Source organism: Haemaphysalis longicornis, unplaced genomic scaffold (assembly GCF_048455015.1).
Source record: "Haemaphysalis longicornis isolate Haplotype H1 unplaced genomic scaffold, Haemaphysalis longicornis Haplotype H1 scaffold_3, whole genome shotgun sequence".
In the NCBI taxonomy this organism is placed as follows: Eukaryota; Metazoa; Arthropoda; class Arachnida; order Ixodida; family Ixodidae; genus Haemaphysalis; species Haemaphysalis longicornis.
In genome coordinates, this window is record NW_027526335.1 from 97,615,207 (window position 1) to 97,634,673 (window position 19,467).

The 19,467-nt window shown below is 47.7% G+C and overlaps 1 protein-coding gene across 1 annotated transcript in view; it reads right to left on the minus strand.

The window, feature by feature from the left end:
* Positions 1–1,156: 1,156 nt before the first annotated feature.
* Positions 1,157–19,467, minus strand: part of LOC144174916 (uncharacterized) — a 129,908-nt gene continuing 111,597 nt past the window's right edge. Inside the window, exons 3-4 of the mRNA XM_077703901.1 lie at positions 9,034–9,159; positions 1,157–4,696 (exon numbers count right to left, since the gene is read on the minus strand). Coding sequence (XP_077560027.1) covers positions 4,258–4,696; positions 9,034–9,159 — 565 coding nt within the window. The 3' untranslated portion in view covers positions 1,157–4,257. The remainder of the gene's footprint in view (positions 4,697–9,033; positions 9,160–19,467) is intronic.

Consider the following 19,467-nt stretch of genomic DNA (forward strand, 5'->3'; position numbering starts at 1 on the left):
GTGCCTCATTAGAGTCGTACTGACACCACTTTTAACGTAAACTTTGCTATATAATTGCGATAAAAGGGAATGGCCATGTGACCCACTAGCTTATTTCCCGCAATAGAACCTATGATGTCATATACGGCAGCTCTGCGATTGGCTGAGGCCGCCAAAAGCAAACGCAAATTAGACAGTGCTTACAAGCTTGCCGAACGTGCTATTTGCGCTTAAATTAAGGGCATATTCTTTTTATAGCTGTAAGAATGGTGGAAGTTACGAAAGTATACGTAAACACAGAAGTATCGATGCGTACTGCCGTAGGTACTGCGCGCAATATGCTTATTTTAGCTGCACAGCACTGCGGCGCTTTGGGGTTGTCTCATACGACATTGGCCGATTGGCGTAAGCGACGGTGCCTTACGTGACCACATATTTGTCTAGCGAACAGAACACCATATTTCACGAAACGATTATTTTCTATCTTAACAAAAACAAAACAAACGATACGGTCAAAAACAAAGCAAAGGCAGAAAACGGCCCTTCACGGTATGATGGCGCCATCTATATTGACTAACGGTAAACGAAGCTCCGCAGTCTGCTGCAGAGCGGTTGCTGTGATGTCATTCCAGACGTCGCCAAAACACACGATTTGGCGGTAGAATCAGAAGTTTAACCTAAATTGAATTTATTAGTGAATAAAGCATCGTTTGCTTACGGACAAGCTCTGGGGCACTATAAAATACAAAATACTTCGAATAAAACAAGCTTGTATTTTGTCTGCATGACCCATTTAACAATATCATTTTCTACAACATCCTGTCTATTATCAGCGCGTAGCGTAAAGGCCATTGTCGGGGGTGATTGTAATAGGTCATCTGCAAGAAAACACCGCCTCGCAGCGCTAGTGTAGTTTAGATTATGCGCTAGGAGACATCAATAGCCTGCTAACGAACGGGCCTCGCCATTCACCAGGGAACAAAACGAGGTCCTGCGGGGAAAAGGCAATATGTTTAGTGCGAGCCGACAATGCTGTAAGGTATTAGGTTTCCTTAATGGATAAGCATCGATTTCACCCGTACATCCAATCCCACGAAAAGCCATGGGGTTCGCAGAAACGCGCAACAAGGGTGATCCGTAAATAGAAAAAAAAAGGCACAGCACACAATGAGCGCAATTTTCATGAAACGAATATATTTATTGGCCTCTTCACGACCTTCCGTGCTGTTACTATACAGAGCCGAACGTCATCGTGGCGGTGACCCGAAACATACATTTGATTTTTGAGTCAATCACCGGTATCGCCTCCGACATGGCCGCGGTTCATGACTAGCACAGAGACGCAACAGCGGATCACTGTCGCGGTGTTTGACTAGCGTAAAGCTGACCAGTGGGACACTGAAAAAAGAGAGCAGAACTCAACATGCGCAGAGTTACAGACGAACGGTTAATCCGAGACGAAACAGGTTGATAGCTTCGAGTCTATTAACAGTAATATAACAGTCGCGGGGATGAAACGTTGAAACGCGTGCCTGCCCCGTATTTACATCGCGATCTTAACCAGCATGGGTGAAACGTTGTGCTGGCAATGAGCGCTATGAAAAAAAAAGAGTGAAATACTAGTCCACAGCAGTCCAAATGAATGACCGATCGCTGTATTCAGAGATCAAATGGGACAAGCAACAAGACTAGAAATACAATTCCGTTCAGGAATGCGATTTTTTATACACCTTACGCAGTGACGTCGCTGCGTACCTGCTAGCCTCGATCAGCGAATCCCTATAGCATTTTCGGCCGTGCCAGCTCGTAACGCACATTTCACACAATTCGGTGGATGTATTGTGAAGGCTACCCTAGAATTCAGATTGAGCATCCATTCGCTACCCACTGAACACCAAAACGAGAGGCGTTAACGTCCGACCCACAAAGTAGCACTAACATTCCCACAAATGTTTGAAACCAGAGTGAGAGCTGATTGCACAGGGCATGAAGGATAATAGCGTATTAGCATTATCAACACCATGACCACTTGTTGGCTGTAAAAACGCTCCAACGAGAAGACTGGGAAACAATTTGCAGATGAGGAAAGTTAATACATTGCAAGGCAAATTCGAAGAATAGCATAATAAGTTTCGGACACACAAGTGAAAACACGAGCATTGTTCAAGTATGCTCACGGCAGGAATCGTCATGGAAATTACGGGCGCGTTTACTTTTCACAGTGTTTACGAAGGTAAGGTGAATTTCGCTGCTTAAGTGCCCGCCCTTAAATAGACAGAAGAAGTGAGAACGAGGGTGTGCAGGTTAACTTCATTGTAGGTCAGTATTTTCAGTGTGTTTGAGCAATATCATTCTTATGTGAACATGAAAAGCATATACGATAACACAATAAATGCAATAAAGCGTTGATATCAGAACGAATGGAAAGTAGCCAAGCTACGGGCTAAAAGGGACACCGTATTTGTGGCGCACGCATGGGAAATATCAAAAAGACGCGAAACAAGTGACGCGTGTTATTTAAGTCTCAGAATACCCAAAAAACAGGGGTACAGCCCTCTGAAAATGACCAGAAAAAGTTACATACGAGAAATAACATCCCCACGTGGGCAGCCTTACTTTCTTTTCTCCTCCTTTTCTCTCTTGCTTTCATTTTTTTTTTAGTTCTTGATATCACGGTGATTATTTTTTGACCAAGGACGCGCCTGCGCACGTGGCTCGCTCTCCGAGAAACGATATGGCTGCCGTAAGACTCCCGGATCGGCCGCTCCAGCCCGCGTCCAACCTCCGATATTATGCCTCGCCGCGTCAGAAATCGGATTGCTGCGGCGCACATGTAACTGCCGCTTAAGTTACACTCTCCATGCGGACCTGACGTACCAGCAACCTTTTCCGACTTTCGCCGATTTTTTCGTGCCCATAATAATCCTGAATGGTAACGTTAATACAGGGGCATCGAGAGAACAGGTTTAACTGCATGCTTGCATCCCATTATGATGGAAACAGAAGAAGCGCGTGGAGTCCTCGTGGAAAGTGGACCTGGAGGATTCTAGGTGCTTTCGGCGAGGAGCTTCGCAGGGCATGAACTGGTTTATATGAGTGTGTTTTTGCACTAAATACCGGTTGATCAGAGTGATAACGCAACTGCGGATTCGCGTACACGCGTGCGGGATGGATGCAAGTGATCTCCGCTCAGAATGCTAGCCTGGGGAGAAACAGCTGGAAATCAAGCGAAACACAAGACAAAAACGTTAAGAAGATTAACCCTGGTCTCCGCTGACTGAACAGCAATCAGCTACGCCAGCTCTAGCCAGGGAAACTCAACTCAAGATTCAGCTTGCCGGTGGCTCCGTTGGAAATATTCGGAGGAAATAACGGGGGAAAGCCAATCTGTTACTCCATTACAAGCTTCTCTTTCCTCGTTTTCTCTTTTAGTACTCTGCGACAGCTTTGTTCTCACTTTCTCTCATTGATGAGTAGCGCTTAATGCTGCCCGGCATGTCCGCAAACTTCGACGTTTGCTGTAGAAAGAATCAATGAGGCCCATTGAAAGAGGTGAATCGAAATAATTGTAAGAGGTGAATCGAAATAATTGTAAAGAAAATAAGTTCAAACTGCTTATAAAACGAAGCTTCAAGTGTCCGGATCAATGCGGGAACGCACTGGGCAGAATGATCAACTGTACTTGCAGCCGTTAACTGATACCATGCCTCAATTTGTGCTCGGCCGATGAAACACAGGTTGCCGTACCACTCAAAAATGCAACACACTTGGGTACGGCATAGATATTGAGCGTATAGTTTCGGGGTGCCCCTTAATGACAACCAATGTCTAAAAATCCTGTAGGAGCATGTACAATTCCCTGCTTTTAAAAGTAGGTTGGGTCGTCCCAAAGGAATCTGAACTGATCCAATCATTGCCGCTCGCGCATGGTGAAATTATCACGTTGTGAGATCTTCCCAGCTTTAACCGAGAAAAAAAAAAAGAGAAACACACGTGACACAGTGCGCGCTGCTAGACAGTTGGTGAACCAGTTCAGTCTACGCTTAGGGAATTTAGCTTTCGTTAACTTTCCGTCATCACCCTGTTCTAAACACAAAACTTCGGTGACAATCTCACACAGCTTCAGCATACAACACACGCGACAAGTGATATCAGTCATCTGTCTTTTCTTTTTCTGCGCGCACAAGAAGAACAAGGAAATTCCCTTTCTCGGGGCTGTCGCAGGAAACAGGCACACTCAAAATGCTGGCAGCTGCAGCAGCCGGCTCAACTGTCCGTTCACTTGGCTTCGAGCATGGACTCCGATCCCTGCGGGGGATTTCCGTAGGGCCCGCTGTGGGTCGACGAATGGGGCACCGGGTGACCCGAGAGGGGATCGGCTCCGTCGGCGGTGATGTGGTGCGTCGTGCCGTTGGGTAGGGGCGTCGGCCCCCCGGGTCCTCCCTGGCCCGCCATCGGGGGTCCGGGCACAGGCGGTCCGGGCAACCGTTTGGGCTGGCCCCCGAGTCCCGCCGCCGAGCCGGCTGCCACGCCGCCGGGCCCATGGTGGTGGTTGAGCCCGGGCGGAGGCGGACCACCGGGCGGCCCTGGCATCCCGGCTCCCGCACCGGCGGCACCGCCGAAGTACGGCATGTTAGCGAAGATCATTCGCTCCTCGTAGTCGTACTCGCACAGGATGCGATTCTCGTGCAGGTAGAAGCGGTCGCCCACGCAGAATCTGCACCAAAGAGGGAGGAGACGTTCACCTTGAGATCGGGAGTGTTTTTAAAGACGATAGTCTTCCTTGCCCTGCTTAAACCCATAAATTTTGTGCTGACTGTCTGTGATTCGATTCAGCCACCCGGCCAAAGTGAAACGAAATCAGCGCGATAGTCTTATATACTCACACCCAAATCTAAACGTCTAAGTCCGGTGTTAATGTTCATACTTGTAAACATTTTTTTAGGTGAGGTATCTTTATTTTTAAACATTGTTGACCAAGAACAAGATATTACGCAAATATAGAAAAGCAAATGAATAAATAAGTGATATTTACAGTGTTTTTTTACACAAAGAAATTCATGCATGCTTGATTATTGCGAAATAAAATACTACATCCACTGCAGAAAAAAATTCACTCCGTCGCCTGCTGTTGCCCCGGCTACTGTGGCTCCCGGCGGCATTTGATGAAATAAAACGGCAACAGTAACGAAAGGTTCCACTAGATAGGTTCCACGTTCTGCTTGAAACGCACGCGGAGTAGGGTAACGTGGTTCTTTAAACGTTGAAGTATGGCGCTTCGATTCACGCGCGTCTCCTCCGTACGGCAGCGCTGGCATCGAGGCACCCAACCTAAAGCAGTGAAACGCGGTAAATTTAGAATGACTTGAGAAAACTTTTAGTGTTTGCCTTCGGATGAGCGTGACGGAAGAGGTACAGCGTGAGAGGTGAGCGGGAAAGCGAAAGGAGTCATTTACTTGGCAAACGTCGGCAAAGACTATCATCTTTTGTCAACATTTGCAACGAAAGGAGCAGATACGCGGCCAATTTTTTCGTTATATGTATTGTGCACAATCACCGGGAAACGTCGGTGAAACGTCGGTGAGTAAAACGTTGTGCTATTGTTCAACACTGACTCGCGGTTTTTAGATGAATTCCTTCCATAAAGCATATTGGTAAGCGTGAGATGTTGTTTCACTGTGCATGTCAAGGTATATTTGAACGACGCGTCTTCGAATGAGCAGTTGTAAGCAGCACTAGTAGGTGTCCCCTTTGGCGGGTTCCGCTTACGTGGGCTAATAACCATTTTCTTAATTCTGTGGGCCTTAAACGCAACGGTGACGTGCAGGTTTAGGCGACGTCGGGAGGATTAATTTTTATGACCGGTCATGCCATTTTCTTTATCGGGGACAAAATGACGTAGTTCAATCAATGTACATGACAAGTGCCCAATAAAGATGTGCAGTCGAACCTTTTTAATTCGAACTCCGAGGGGGCAGAAAATCTGGTCTAATTGGCCGGAGTTCGATCTAGCGGGGTCCCTTTGATTGGCGGTACAGCGCACGCTGCCAGTATTAGAAACGCATGCGGGCTAAAATATGGGGTATTGCACGTCCTTCGGAGTGCACTTTCAATACTTACGTGCTGCGAAAGTACGGCATGCGCCATGGCATCGCCTCCAGTATTTTTACAATGCCAAACGCATCCCGCACTTGCCAATGGGAGTGAGTGGTACGCCTGCAGTGCCCACATGTCGCGAGGTGGAGCCCCGAGCTGAACCGGGATCACGGAACCGTAACTGACTTCGAGAGCGGTTTCTGCCTTGTTGCCAAGGCAACCGATGTTCGAGATTGTCAAATAAATGGCGCTCGCGCAAGCGCTAGAAAGCTCAGAGCCGCGGCGGAGCATGTTTTGCCAACGTTGCCGCTCTCCACCACGCATCGCCCCAAGCTGAACTGGTCACATGATTGAAGCGCTGGGAAGGCTACCGATTGGGCGAGAGTGGCCAGAGTTGAAGGAGAGGGCTTGGTTGGCCAATCCGGGCTGATGCGTTTGGTATTGTAAAATTACAGGTCATGGTCAGTTCGAGATGCGAACCCGAAGAGGCACGCGCGCACTTGCGGACCACGGTCCATAGTGCGATGATCGTGTGGTTGATGTCAGCTGCTTCAGTGTACGCGGAGCAAGCACGTGGTTACGGGTTTGTATAACCTCGGAAACTAGTCCTTGGCCTTCGGCTTTAAATTTCATGAAAAGTAGTCTGTGCAGACAGGCAATATTGTTCGAATTAACCGCGCGGCACGTGTTTCAGTTCGAATTAGCCAGATTTTTCCTCAATTCAAATAGACGTCACTTGACCGGGACAATGGACCAGTTCGAATTATCCGTTGGTCCGAATTAAGGAGGTTCTACTGTATATCCTTTTACACAAGATTTTCAGGCAGAGCTTTCCACGTCCATTTCTAGTTGTAAGCATGGTCATTAAAATCGGTCGTAGTACCCCTGACTGCGGCTTGTAGTGTCCGAGAGCAGGCTGTGCAACACCTGTAGCATTGGTCACTGTGGAAATGGCCACTTTCTAAAGGCTAGATTATGACGCCCATTTGAGGGCATAATGATGTATGCAGGGAGGGACGGAGGTAACGAACTGTTCACCGTACGAGTGATCTTCGATCCCCAAGCAGCCCAATCACATCATGAACATGTGATTGTCAGCCAGACACGAACGGCTTCAATAGCGAACAGCCTTGCGAGTCTGGCCTTGAAGGTGACGTTCCTGACTCTCTCTCTCTCTCTCTCTCTCTCTCTCTCTCTCTCTCTCTCTCTCTCTCTCTCTCTCTCTCTCTCTTCTCTCTCTCTCTCTCTCTCTCTCTCTCTCTCTTCACCACCGCTCCCCTCTTCTTGCTCGAGTTCAACGACTCATGGATATCACTGACACACACTTTATTGCTGAGAAGCATTAAAAAAAATCCAAGGATGCCTCAGCATTCATGGGTTGGGAAGGCAAGAAAAGCAATGTTCAATTGAAACCCTTACAAGTCTTGCTTCTGCCTCGCGCTGTGGAAGCGCATTGAATATTGCCTCTCGAGGTGCTTGCGTTGGTATTCGCCGTTACACTTTCGAATCGCTTCGATCTGTCTCCCACGCGTTGCACCGCCGCTCGTTCCTGCTCCCCCCCCCCCCCCCCTTTATTAGGAGTTGCGACGACGATGGTGAATTTCGACGTTTGTCTGTTGGCTCCTTCAGCCGTGTTCTTCCCTTCACTTCGTCGGCGGTGTACAGGCATCGACGGCCATGTCTCGCCGCTGCAGAGTTTAAACTCGCCCTATGGAACGCCTCGTGCTACCGAAAGCTTCACCCGGGCCCTGGCGGTCGCGCCGGCCCGCTGGACCGCCCCCACCCCCTCACCTGATCCTTGAGTATCAATAAAATGTTTTCTCTCTCTCTCCGAAGGTGGCATTATTCTGTTACGGACGGTACGCCGGCTTTTTCGCTCAATGGGTCGTTGATTGCTCTCGCCCTAAAACGTTATTTGAGAACGATACCCGCTTGCCCGAATCCTAGTGGCACCATCACGGCTGTAAGGACCACGCAAGTCTGTCTTGCTGGTGCTGACCAGAATCCGTGTGCTGTGTGTGATCAACAACGCGGATTGTGTTTCAAACTATCACAACTTTGCCACGTGAGCATGCAAACTACAAGTCGCCACTCGGAAGTGTTAGATAAATTATTTACATACATTTTGGGAGCAGGAAAAGCGTCCTGAAAGAACAGGGCGGGCAGAGGGGGTTGGGCCTTACACCTGCCAATAAAATGCAATGGTAGGACTAGTACGTTTTGCGCCGTATCTAGTATGGAGGGAAGCCACGATAGAGGACGAAACATTCTGAAGCATTGAATGCGTGGCACGCACTGAGATTATCAACCACAACACAACTCTTGTGTAAATCATTCGTAGAATGACGCCGCCAAACAATGTTATCGGCAAAAGTCTTTTGCCGGCTGTTACTTACGCACGTGTAAGTCCACGCCGGTTATAGATCAGCAGATGGCAACATTACAGATGAGCGGAGGGTGGCACGACGGTAAACAAAAAATCTCACAAACAAGTACATGAAGGCTACGGACGCACAGATATGAAAAGGCCCATTATGGAAGCACGGGCGGAAGCCTGTTAGTTCCATACAAGCGAAATAGAGCCTCTCGGCCTCTCCGTTAGGGCAGCTTTTTCTCAGAGTTTGGTTTTGCTGTGAAGTTGGCTATCCTAAATATTATATCGGACGCAGAGGGGAAAAAAACTAGCGCGAAACTTTTGAAGCCCTTTACAACAGCTGCTGTGAAAAAATCATCCTTTTTGGCCACAACTAGTCGTGCCGGTGGCAAAGGCACCCGCGAACACGCATTCTGCAGTAGCCAAGCGTGATTGAAATGGCTGCTACACGGCTTTAAAATAGTAAATATAAAAATAAGTCTCGTTATTTTAATTAAAATTTCGAATTCAATTTTATTTCGCCACGCATACTCACCCTGTCATATCGGGCTGTAAAAGAAGCCAAAGCGAGAGATCGAACTCACCTATGATTACACTGCTGACAGGCAAAGCACTCCAGGTGATAGACGTTGCCGCGTGCTCTCATGACCATCTCAAAGGCTGGGATGGTCTTGTTGCACGCTGAGCAAAGGCCGGTAGTGCCGAACAACCTGCGAGTGACGACGAACAGTACTTTGAGTGGGAGAAATAAGCATGAAAAGCGCGACGGTGTCATTCCGAAATACTAGCCAAGCCTGGAAAACAGGGTCGATGGATTGTGAAACAGTTTATTCTGCCACACGCTTTGGCTCACAAATAAAAAAAAAAATTCAAAGATGGTTCGGTTGCGATATTATGGACCCGGCATCCAGCCCTCGCACTTATTCATGCCTTTTTTTAAAAAAAAACAAGGTTTCAAGTGCCCCATTCTGGGGGGGAAAAAAACGCCGGGCTATCGCCGTATCGTGCGCTTCGAGTGAAGCGCGCTTTCCTCCTCCTTTCAGATGTGAAACGTCAAAACAAACCACGCGTGTTGAAAAAGAACTCTGCAATGCGCATTCACAACAGCGTATGCGTATTCTGCATGCCTATTCTGGTCGTGTGGGGTGCAATATCGAAAACCTTCCCCTCCTTTGCTCTCCCCTCCCTATTCATGGGCTGTTGGAGAGAGAACGTGATGACCAGCGGTCAACTGGAGGCCTGTTTTTGAGGTCGATAGCAAAGACCGCCTGATTGTTTCATAAATCCTTGGACTTAGGGACCACCCTCACAGAACAGCTCAATTAATGTTTACCCCAACCACCACTCTCGGTTCTAAAATAGTTGTGGATTCAATTCGCTGTACAGACAAACGTGTTTTATTTTTCCAACGCGCCTAAAAAGAAGTTTGCACGCACGCAAGAACCGATAACGCACCAAAATCTGTCGAGTAGCTAGGTAATGCAATGACGATGAAGTTCGCCTTTGGTGAGGGCTTTTCTAAAGCGCGTGAACGAAAGTTTCTCTAAACTTGGACGAGTCCTCGCCAGTCAAATCCGTCAGTGGCTTTGACCGCGGCATGCAAGCAGACAATCAACACTATTTCCGCTCTTTTTCACATGCCTTTCCGAACTCAAGCTACGCAGACTACTGCTACTCGGCACTATGTGGCTTTCACCTTTTACTTTCCCTGCCGTAGTTGAGGTGAAAGCCAAATTTGAAGAAGGCACGCCTGTAAGTTCCGCCACCGGAAAGTTGAAACGGCATTCTTCGGAGGGAGCGAAAGTTCGCCAAAGCTTGCCGTCTCCGCTTGAACACATTATCGCGCATTGTTCTGGAGAAATCTCGAAACTTTTAGCTTACGAAATAAACTTCCCCAGAAGGGGAAAAAAAGAAAGAAACGTGTTCCCTAATTACAACGCCGCGGGATCGCCGAATAAAAGCACGAGGGAGCGTACAGAAAAGTGGGTTTGTTCCGAGAAATTAAACGCGTTAACAGAAGAGACTCGCCACATGCGCGACAGACAAACAGCTATAGCGGGAATCAAATTATCTCGCGGTTTCCTACGATCGGCTCCGAGACAAAAATGAGACGACGGCGCTCTTGCCAAACGAGAACCGTTCGACGCCGCGGTGCCTGCGCTGGCTGCCCGCAAGCACGTGGGCAAAACGGCAATAATAAATGAGTGCCCTGTTTAATTAGATTTCGCGATAAGTCGAAATCGTTTCGCTAATGCAAGCTTCGAGGCTTCCGGCGCTCTGCTGCTGCGGAGGAAGAGAGAAAAAGAAAGGCAATTATGAGCGACAGACTAAAAAGCAAATGGGAGAAGTTTCGGGCACTCAAGAGCTAGATGAATCCGGCACATTTAATAATTAAGCGCCGAACAAACAAGAAGCTGGCTCGATGAAAAAACAAAAAAAGAGCAAATTGTATTTAAGGAGGCTTTTGAGAGAGCGTTCGAATGTGAAAAATGAAATGATGGCGTACATTTTTGTCTGACCGCCTCTTTATATCGCGTACAGCCATTCTCTTCTCCCTCCTCTCGCTTCCTTTCTCTTTTTTTTTTTTTTTTCGTGCAGCTCAAAACGCGTTCGGGCCGTCGCTTCAGCTCTGTATTTAAACTTCGCGCCGCTCTGTTATTTTAAATGCCCCTTTAATTATCGTAAGCCCACTGAGCAACAAATAACTGCAATCTCTTGAGCGCACTTTGGGCCGTTTCTTTTATGAGCACGTTTGGGGCGCCGCGACGCTGCCTCTGTATGCGGGGGTATATTGCTTCTGCCTGGTGCTTTAACTAATTTCCTCGTTTACCGTTTTTCTCCCTGTCTATCTTAGCACCCATAACGTTCATGATGCTCAGGGACGATAAGACACCCTATGTCGCTCGGTGTTTTTAATTTTTTTTCTGCATATTTTATTTGTCAGCGCTTTTTTTATATATATATAGCGAGAAACAGCTCGCTTCCGAGAGCAAATTTATTTTGGTTCTGATAAGGTTCTTGTTCCACATTTTTCGCGGCGTTTCCGGCCTCTTCCCACGCAAGAAATCAGGTGAAAAACGGAAAATAAATCGGCAAGGGGCGAGCGATCGCACTTTAATCGATAATGTTCACAACGGATTGGGGGACGCTGTGAAGCAGGGTGGGATGAAGGGACGCGAAAATTACCGAGTAGATTGCAAATAAAAATGAACAGTGATGGCGTGGCGAACCATAATGTGAGCGGGACGTACATAGGTAAGACCGGGAATTAATAGATGCGGGGACGTACTACAATATAAAGAAGAATAACGACTTTCTGCGACATATTTTTGCGGGATAATTATGCTGGCTGAGAGTGCACGTGCAGGAAAATAAAAAAAGAGGAAGGAAGGAAGCTTCTTAGACCGGCAACTATTTTACTTTTCTCTTCGAGCAGCCATGTTTGTAACTCGCATATCGGTTCAGCGGCGATTCTTTCATCCGGCGTGAATTTTTATCCCAGGACAAAGACCATATGTGGTGGAAAGCAAAAAAAAGAAAAAAAAAACTCGAATAAGGCGGAAAAGATTAAGAGTCACTGGGTGTTAAATATCGACAGTAGCGTTTGTGTGTCACAATAGTGTCCAGAATACTTTTTTCACGATTCGGAGAAAAAATGAAATAGAAAAGCTGTACTCTGATAAGAGTTTTACATCCCTAAATTCTACAGGCGCCTATGGTTTTCCCTATTCGCTACCAATCACTCGCCAAACTGGCGTTGAATGCATCCGGCAATGTTTTTTTCTTGAACCGCACGCAAATATGCACGCTCTTGAGTAGCGCATAACGAAATCCAATTAAAAAAAAGGATCAGTGAAGTCTTTTACGAGTTTATGGGATGAAAGGCCAACAAGGATAAAAGGTTGGGTAACCTACTTAGTTTATTCCAACCGCCGTTTGCGGCTTTTAAAATGAAGACAGTACTTGGAGTGTGTAACCCCACGTGTCTTTATCTGCATTGCCGCTCTCATTTTTTTTTTAGATTTTCGCTTTGATATATTGAAGAATTTTTTAAAAGAAACATTTTGCGAAGTTCACCGACGTAATATGAACGTAGCCGGTGTAAGCCCTTTCTCTCAACAATTTCGGGCTATTAACGTACACCAAACAGCAACAGTTCCCAATGGTGTGTCTTCAGGGAAACGAACATAAAGGGCGTCATTTCCCTTGCTGCCCTCAAACTTCTTCTTAAGAATCCCCCTGCCCACCCCGTTATGCTGCTGTGGACTCCGGCCCACACCGGCTTAGGTTGCAGTGAGACGGCACACAAATACGCCCGAGCTTTAATATTTCGGGTTCCCGTTTCTCTTACGCCCACACACGGCATCCCCGAAACGTTCCACTCGATCCTTCTCACGTACAGGGACATAACTCAACATTATCGCCTCGTCCGCAGGAACCTACCTCCCGCACACCCTTCACTTACTCCGCCGGCTCTTATAAACCCACCCTTTCCCGCACCGCACTCTCCTTGTGCACACCCACCCACACCAATTCGCCTCCCCTCACTGCCCCTGATGTGGCGCGCTGGACACACTCTTCCACTCCCAGTGTGAGTGTGCCCGCGACCTCGCCCCCCCCTTTCTGCTCCCCCTCTCATTGGGAGCATGTTTTGGGGAGCTCTGACCTGGCAACCCAAGAAACCGTCATGGCCTGAGCCCTGGACGTCGCGGGGGCCCTTTGGGCCACCGCCACCCCTCTACTCCGACCCCAATTTTAAATTGGCACTACTACAACCACGCGCACAACCGCACACGCAAGCACGCTAAATGCAGTGCGGGTCTAGACCACCTGTACCAATAAATTATGTGGCTAGGGGTACACTAAGTGGGATAATAATTATCGCTGTAAGAAGACAAATTAACTAAAATCAAATAACTACCTTTTTGTTGGCTGCAGTAAGTGGGTGTGTCTGTATTGAAAAGTTAGAGGCAGTCGTGTTTCTACACAGTATCAGCTGGAACAATTCTAAGAGCGTCTGTACTTGGAGATATCCGAATCCAAATTTTAATTTTCGTTTGCACGATTGAGCATGCAAGATATTTAGGATCGGTGCAAAGTTCCTCCCTGATGTGACGGGACTATTGCGGTTGTTGCGCACATATCTTGATTTCTCCAGCCGAGAGGGGACGGGGGACAGTTATCACCTTTGGTAATGCCTCGCGTTCATTGTCAGACAAAACGCGGACCACAACAGCCCCGTCACATCGGGGAGGAGCTTTGACCAATCCTAACTCTCTTGCCTGTTTAATCATGCGAACGACAATTAAAATTTAGAGTTGGATATCTCGGAGCGAGAATTGTTCCAGCCAGTACTGTGTAAAAACACGACTGCCTCTAACTTCTAAATAAAAGCATGCCCACTCACTGCAGCCAACAAAAAGATAATCATTCGTGTTTAGTTAATTGGGATGCTGATAGCGATAATTATAATCTCACTCTGTGTGCCCCTGGCCACGTAACTTATTTGCACAGGTGGTCTTCGCTTGCTTCCCAGGGCGTACTTTCAAGAACGCCATGAAACTTAATTTTGAACACCCGGTACATCGTTTTTCCGCACGAGTGGCGCCGCAGTGTCGAACTCGTAGCTAAATCTCGCAGCATGTAGAACGGGCTCAAGATCGCAAGGGGAATGCCCAGCATGCTGAATAGTCAGCCCTGGAGTGAGGGGTTAACCTAGGGCCTGCTTCATTAAACGCTTGGTAGCTGGACTTAATCATAGGGATATTTGGGGACACTAAGCAAGGACGTCTATCTCTGGCGCCGTCTGGCTGTACTGCCATACTTAAACGGTACTCAGAATAGTCAGTAATATTCTGTAAACAGCGCGTAATAATACCCTTATCTCTCCCTCAACTTAGCCTTCAGTACCATTCTCTTTCCACACGCTCCCTTTATTCCCCTTCTCCCAAACAGAGTCGCTTGACAGTGCTTATGCCTCCATACAAACTCATCTGTTTGTCTCAAACAAAATTACAGAGCTCTCTCTCCATCACTTCTAGTTCAACTTCTGCGTTCACATCACCTCGTCGGCTGCGTAACGAACTAGCGACACCCATTACCCGAAATAACACCACCAGAATTGATGTTACCTGTTAAAACCATGCACCCGAACTATTCCATGTAATGTGAAAGGGACGGACCGCCCTTAAAAAGAAACACGGATATATCGTACACGTACTCTGGGTTGACGGCGATCTCGTTATTAACCCCCAAGTCTGAAGTTTAATTTCTGGAGTACTCTTGCGAACTTTGCCCAATTTGTCGGGCTTTGACAAATTTACCGACGCATCATTAAAATTATGCGGCAGCACTGCGGACTAACCTCTTCACCTTGCGCCGTTAATGAGCGTCGAACGAGGGCAACGAACAAGTCGACAAAGGAACTAGCGCGACACAAAAGAACAGCGTTGCGGCGGCGGCGGCGGCGGCAGCTTGAGGGCAACAGGGTTTGATTAGCGAAATTAACCGAGGCCCCGAGCAACGGCCGGTGTCTGCCTCAGCCTGCGGGCCACCATTTGAGCCGACCTTTATCGCACGCCGGTGCCCTCGCAGCGAGAGGAGAGTTTGTCCCGACGCTCACCCCACCACGCTCGCCCTCCACCGTTGCCGCCTTCGTTGCTCGTAGAGAACAGATCACCTCACTCCATTACGTTAACAGCCTAATTTGTGGAAATCCCGGGCGCGCGCGAGAGGAGATTGCCGGCCGCCGATATCGACTCGAGCCAATCGCCGCCGCTGCCGCCGACGTCTCCGCTCGCCGTGGGTGTCACGTTTCGCGCCGCCACTCACAATGGGAGCTCCGAGAGCCCCCTTCTTCCAGGAGCAGAACTGGAACGGCTCCCTCTCTGCTGCAAGCTATACATTCGCCACGCGGCGTAACCCGCACGGCGTACGGAGAAGGCGGCGGCCCACAAATCTTGGCGGGAATAAAACGTGCGGGAGCTGCAGGATCTTTGCGAAGGGCTTTCCTTATTTCTCCCTCTCTTACTCTCTCTCTCTCTCTCCCATTTTTATTGTACTGTTAACCTTCATGCGATAGGCTTCCCTAAGCTGTTTGGTCATTTGGGAAGGCGTTTGTTCTGCCTTTGTTCCCAATATTGCCGGTTTACCTTCATGGCCCTGCTATCCGTGGAACGTTCCTTTCTGCCCATAGAGCGAAAACAGTTCGGCGACACCTATATTGTTACAAGAGCCAACCATAGTGAAATGAACGCTCTTTACTTTTGGGCGTGACGACCACGGGTAACACGCAACGTGCGTCCACATACAGATTTGGGTCTAGCTCTGGAGCCATAGCAAAAGTTGATTGTATGTGTGTGCATATAAACTTTCCTGCTCACTCAAGTTTTACAGTAGTGTTCATCGAAGTCGCCAATGCCATCAATGCGCCGATCACTACGCTCGTGTTAATGAGCACATTACACCGTAATGACACGTACAGGCATCGTGTGCCACACAGTAAGAGTGAGTGGTATTTTTATTCTTGCGATAAACGGATTACAAACATTGTGTATACCGAAGGAGGTCCCATAGTGATAGACCTCCTACGGTAGTGAAAGTAGGGAAATTAATTACGACAGCCAACAGCAATAGCAAACGCTATTCATGGAATATATCCTAGGCAACACGAGGAATCCGACAAAAAATTGCCGAAAAAATTCGGTAGACAAAAGCAAAGACCACGCAGATAAACATTCACCACTCCTAAGCAGTTGTAAGGTCGTTACGAATTTTAAAAAAGGAAATAAAAGTAGAGAAATAGAAAAAGAATCACATCTATTTTCAGCGGTATACAAAAACGCTGATTAAATACTTTTTCAAAAAAAAAAAAAAAAAGAGTTGCGGTGTATCTGAGTGCGAACATTTATTTATTTGGACGAGAGGGTATTGGGACGGGTATGTGGTCAGTAAAAAATTGCCGCAGTTTGTACTAATGGTACAAGGTTGGAGAAACAGCGGAGCTCGGGGTCGACCTAGCTTCTTCCGGTTATACCAAATTTTTTAGGTTTTGCTAGGCACGGGTGAGGCCGAGTTTAGCCGGATTTTACAAGGGCGTTCCAATCGGTCCCCCACACTGACAACGGATCCCAGAGGGGAAGAAGCTTGATCGGCCCACAGCTCCGCTGTTTTTCCAGCCTTGCACCACTAGTGCTAGCTGAGCCATTTTTTTTTTGTGTTTTGGTAGCCCCAGAAAGGCTATCACCTTTAAAATGGTATAGTAAGGGGAGCACCTAAGCATATGCTCCCTGTGCTCACACTCGAGCAGGCGCGAAAGCCGGCTTCACTGTTATAACTATTTGCGGTGGTGCACCCTTTACAGGCGGCGCAGTTTTCTTCTTGGGATATTTTTTTGCTAACGTCACCAGACCCAGCTGGAGGTTGAGGCATGGAGGAGAGAAAAGTTCTCAGTTCTATTCAAGATTTGCCAATAGTGCGGGAGTTTTGAAGCAAAGCTTTACTATTCCCGTCGAGCGTTTTAACCGTCGCGGGGAATTTTACTTTCATTTGACAGCAATTGCGCCGTACCCTTAGCAACGCATCCCGTTAGTCGCCGGGCCGAGCTCCGCCGACGGCCGCGTTCGCTATTCCGAGGTTGTTTCTTTATTTCTCCGTCTGTTACTTTATCTTTCCCTATTTTCCTTGTACTCTTAACCCTCATGCTATGGGCTTCTCTAAGCTACTTGGTCACGCATTACGTCACTCGCCGGTCCGAGCTCCGCCGATGGCCGCGTTCGCTATTCGCCGCCGCTGCCGGCTTGGCGCATGCACTCTCCGCAGCTGGGTCGCCGCCTGACCACGTGACTCGCCGCGTGCATGCGGACTTGGCCATGGATGAGAGCGAGGCCCGGCCGTCTTCTCTGAGCAGTGCGCGGGAGCTGGAGGCAAGCGGCGTCTCACCACCCCGCGGATATCGCCCGGCGAGCTGCTTCACTGAAGAGGGTTCCTAAAGCCAAGCGCGCGAATCTAGTGTCGGAAACCGAAGAAGAGCACGCCGTTGAGCTCGGAAAATGACTGGAGCGGGACCACAACCGTAGAGAAACGCAGGTTCTGCACACCAGGACTTAACCAGGCTAAGCCAAGCTTGCGCTTTGCATATCCAGGGTTAGCAGAGCTAAGCCACAGCTATTTTTTGATAGCCGGTGGTATCGGGCTTCAGAGCCTGATTCCAATGATGTACGCTGTTTGTTTGCCAGAGTTGGCAAGACTAGAGGTAAAACAGAATTGTGATTAAGTGCAAACCTTGTCGGATTAATATTTAATGAGTAGAATTGAGGGATGATGAACAGAAAAGGTTGATTACTCATTTCCTTGAACAATAAAATGCCTACGTTGTATTTGAAATTGTTATCAATTCTGAGGATGTTGGCTTACAGGAGTGCTTTCGCGGACTGCGACAAGGACTACAGGTAAGTATTTTAATAGATCAATTTTTAATAGTTTGGAGGGAGGCAAGGTGTGCGCATACGTATTGGCCCGAGACGATATACAGTAATTAATGTGCGAATGAATAAAAGCGTAGTATAAGGAAACTAATGAAGGCTGACAAAATATGTGATGTGATTCAATTAAAGCACGCACGCCGCAAGCTGTTTTATTCGCAAATGAGCAACATGCGAGTCAATATAATGAGTGCAAGGCTCCGCTGCGAATGCTCGAAAATGTTATCTAGTGTTCAGGCCGCCCACTTCTAAAGCCCCTTGATTTAAGCTTAAGAAAGGGTACTGTTGGGAGGGTTGGTAGTTCATTAAAAAAAAAAACAGCTGCAGCGCGAATAGAAACAAGGACACAGAAGGACGACTGGACGAGCGCTAAAGACGACTGGAAGAAGACTGGTCAGCGCTCGTCCAGTCGTCTTTGTGTCCTTGTTTCTATTCGCGCTGTAGCTTTTTTATTGAGTTAAGCTTTCTGGTCACCGAGAGTACGGCGTTGCTGTGTTACTTCGGCAGGAGTGCTACTTCAACAGTGTTCAACAGCGACACCAGGTTATCTTACTAACCACCGTACCATTCTCGTGGGGGGGGGGGGGGGGGGGAGATGTTCAACGGATGACTTTGTCTGCATTCCAAATAAAAGAACATCTTGTTTTACTCTGGCCCCTTGATGATTCAGAAACTACAACATCACCAGTGGTGCTCTTCATCTGGTTGCAGGAACCCAGAAGTGTGGTCTCTCTTCCCTGTCTATTCGACAGAAAAGGATCACAACGTTGAGACGTTAGTTGCAGAGCACATCCCTGCGCTCAAACTAAGCTGCTGCTGTTTTGTGTGCGAATAAACTACCCTATGCAGCAAGGAGACAGACGTGAAATATGGAGAATGCAGATGGAATTGCTCCAGGGAGGCTTAGCCAGTAACGCAAATAGACAGTGCAGGTGCACCTCTAATATCTCGATATGGCTCTTGTACCAGAAACAAAATATGGAGTTGCCCCAGTGACTCTACAAGGCACTCGAGGACTGATACATTTTCGTGAAAAAAGTATTTTTGAGTTCCTTTACTGGAATTTCATTGTATCAGGACACCGAATTCCTTCATCGAATAAACGTAACAGACCTTGAAGAAACCGCCAAAACTGCAATTAAAGCTCAATTTCTTTGCAGACAATTGCGTATCCATTTCCGCCAAAGAGAGCCGCTCCGTGTATTGTATTCGGTTCAATAAATAAGCGATCCCACCAAAGTTCAAAGTGTGCAGTTGTGCCCTTTTAAGCTAGTCTCAACAACTCTTCAGCGTTACGTGAGCGCAAATTATCAGACACGCCTGAGTCTGCGCTATATCTAGGCCCGAGCAAGGTTAGCCACCATGAAATTCAGAAATAAGCCTAGGGGCGAGTCATTGATAATTAATGGCTAATATTAAAAAAAACACGAAGTTCCGTCGGGATGTAGTCAGCACTACGTATTCCTTGAAGGAAACTGCACCCTAGACTTGTCCTGATCATATCCCGAGACCATTCTCACAGAGCCGAGAAATGGT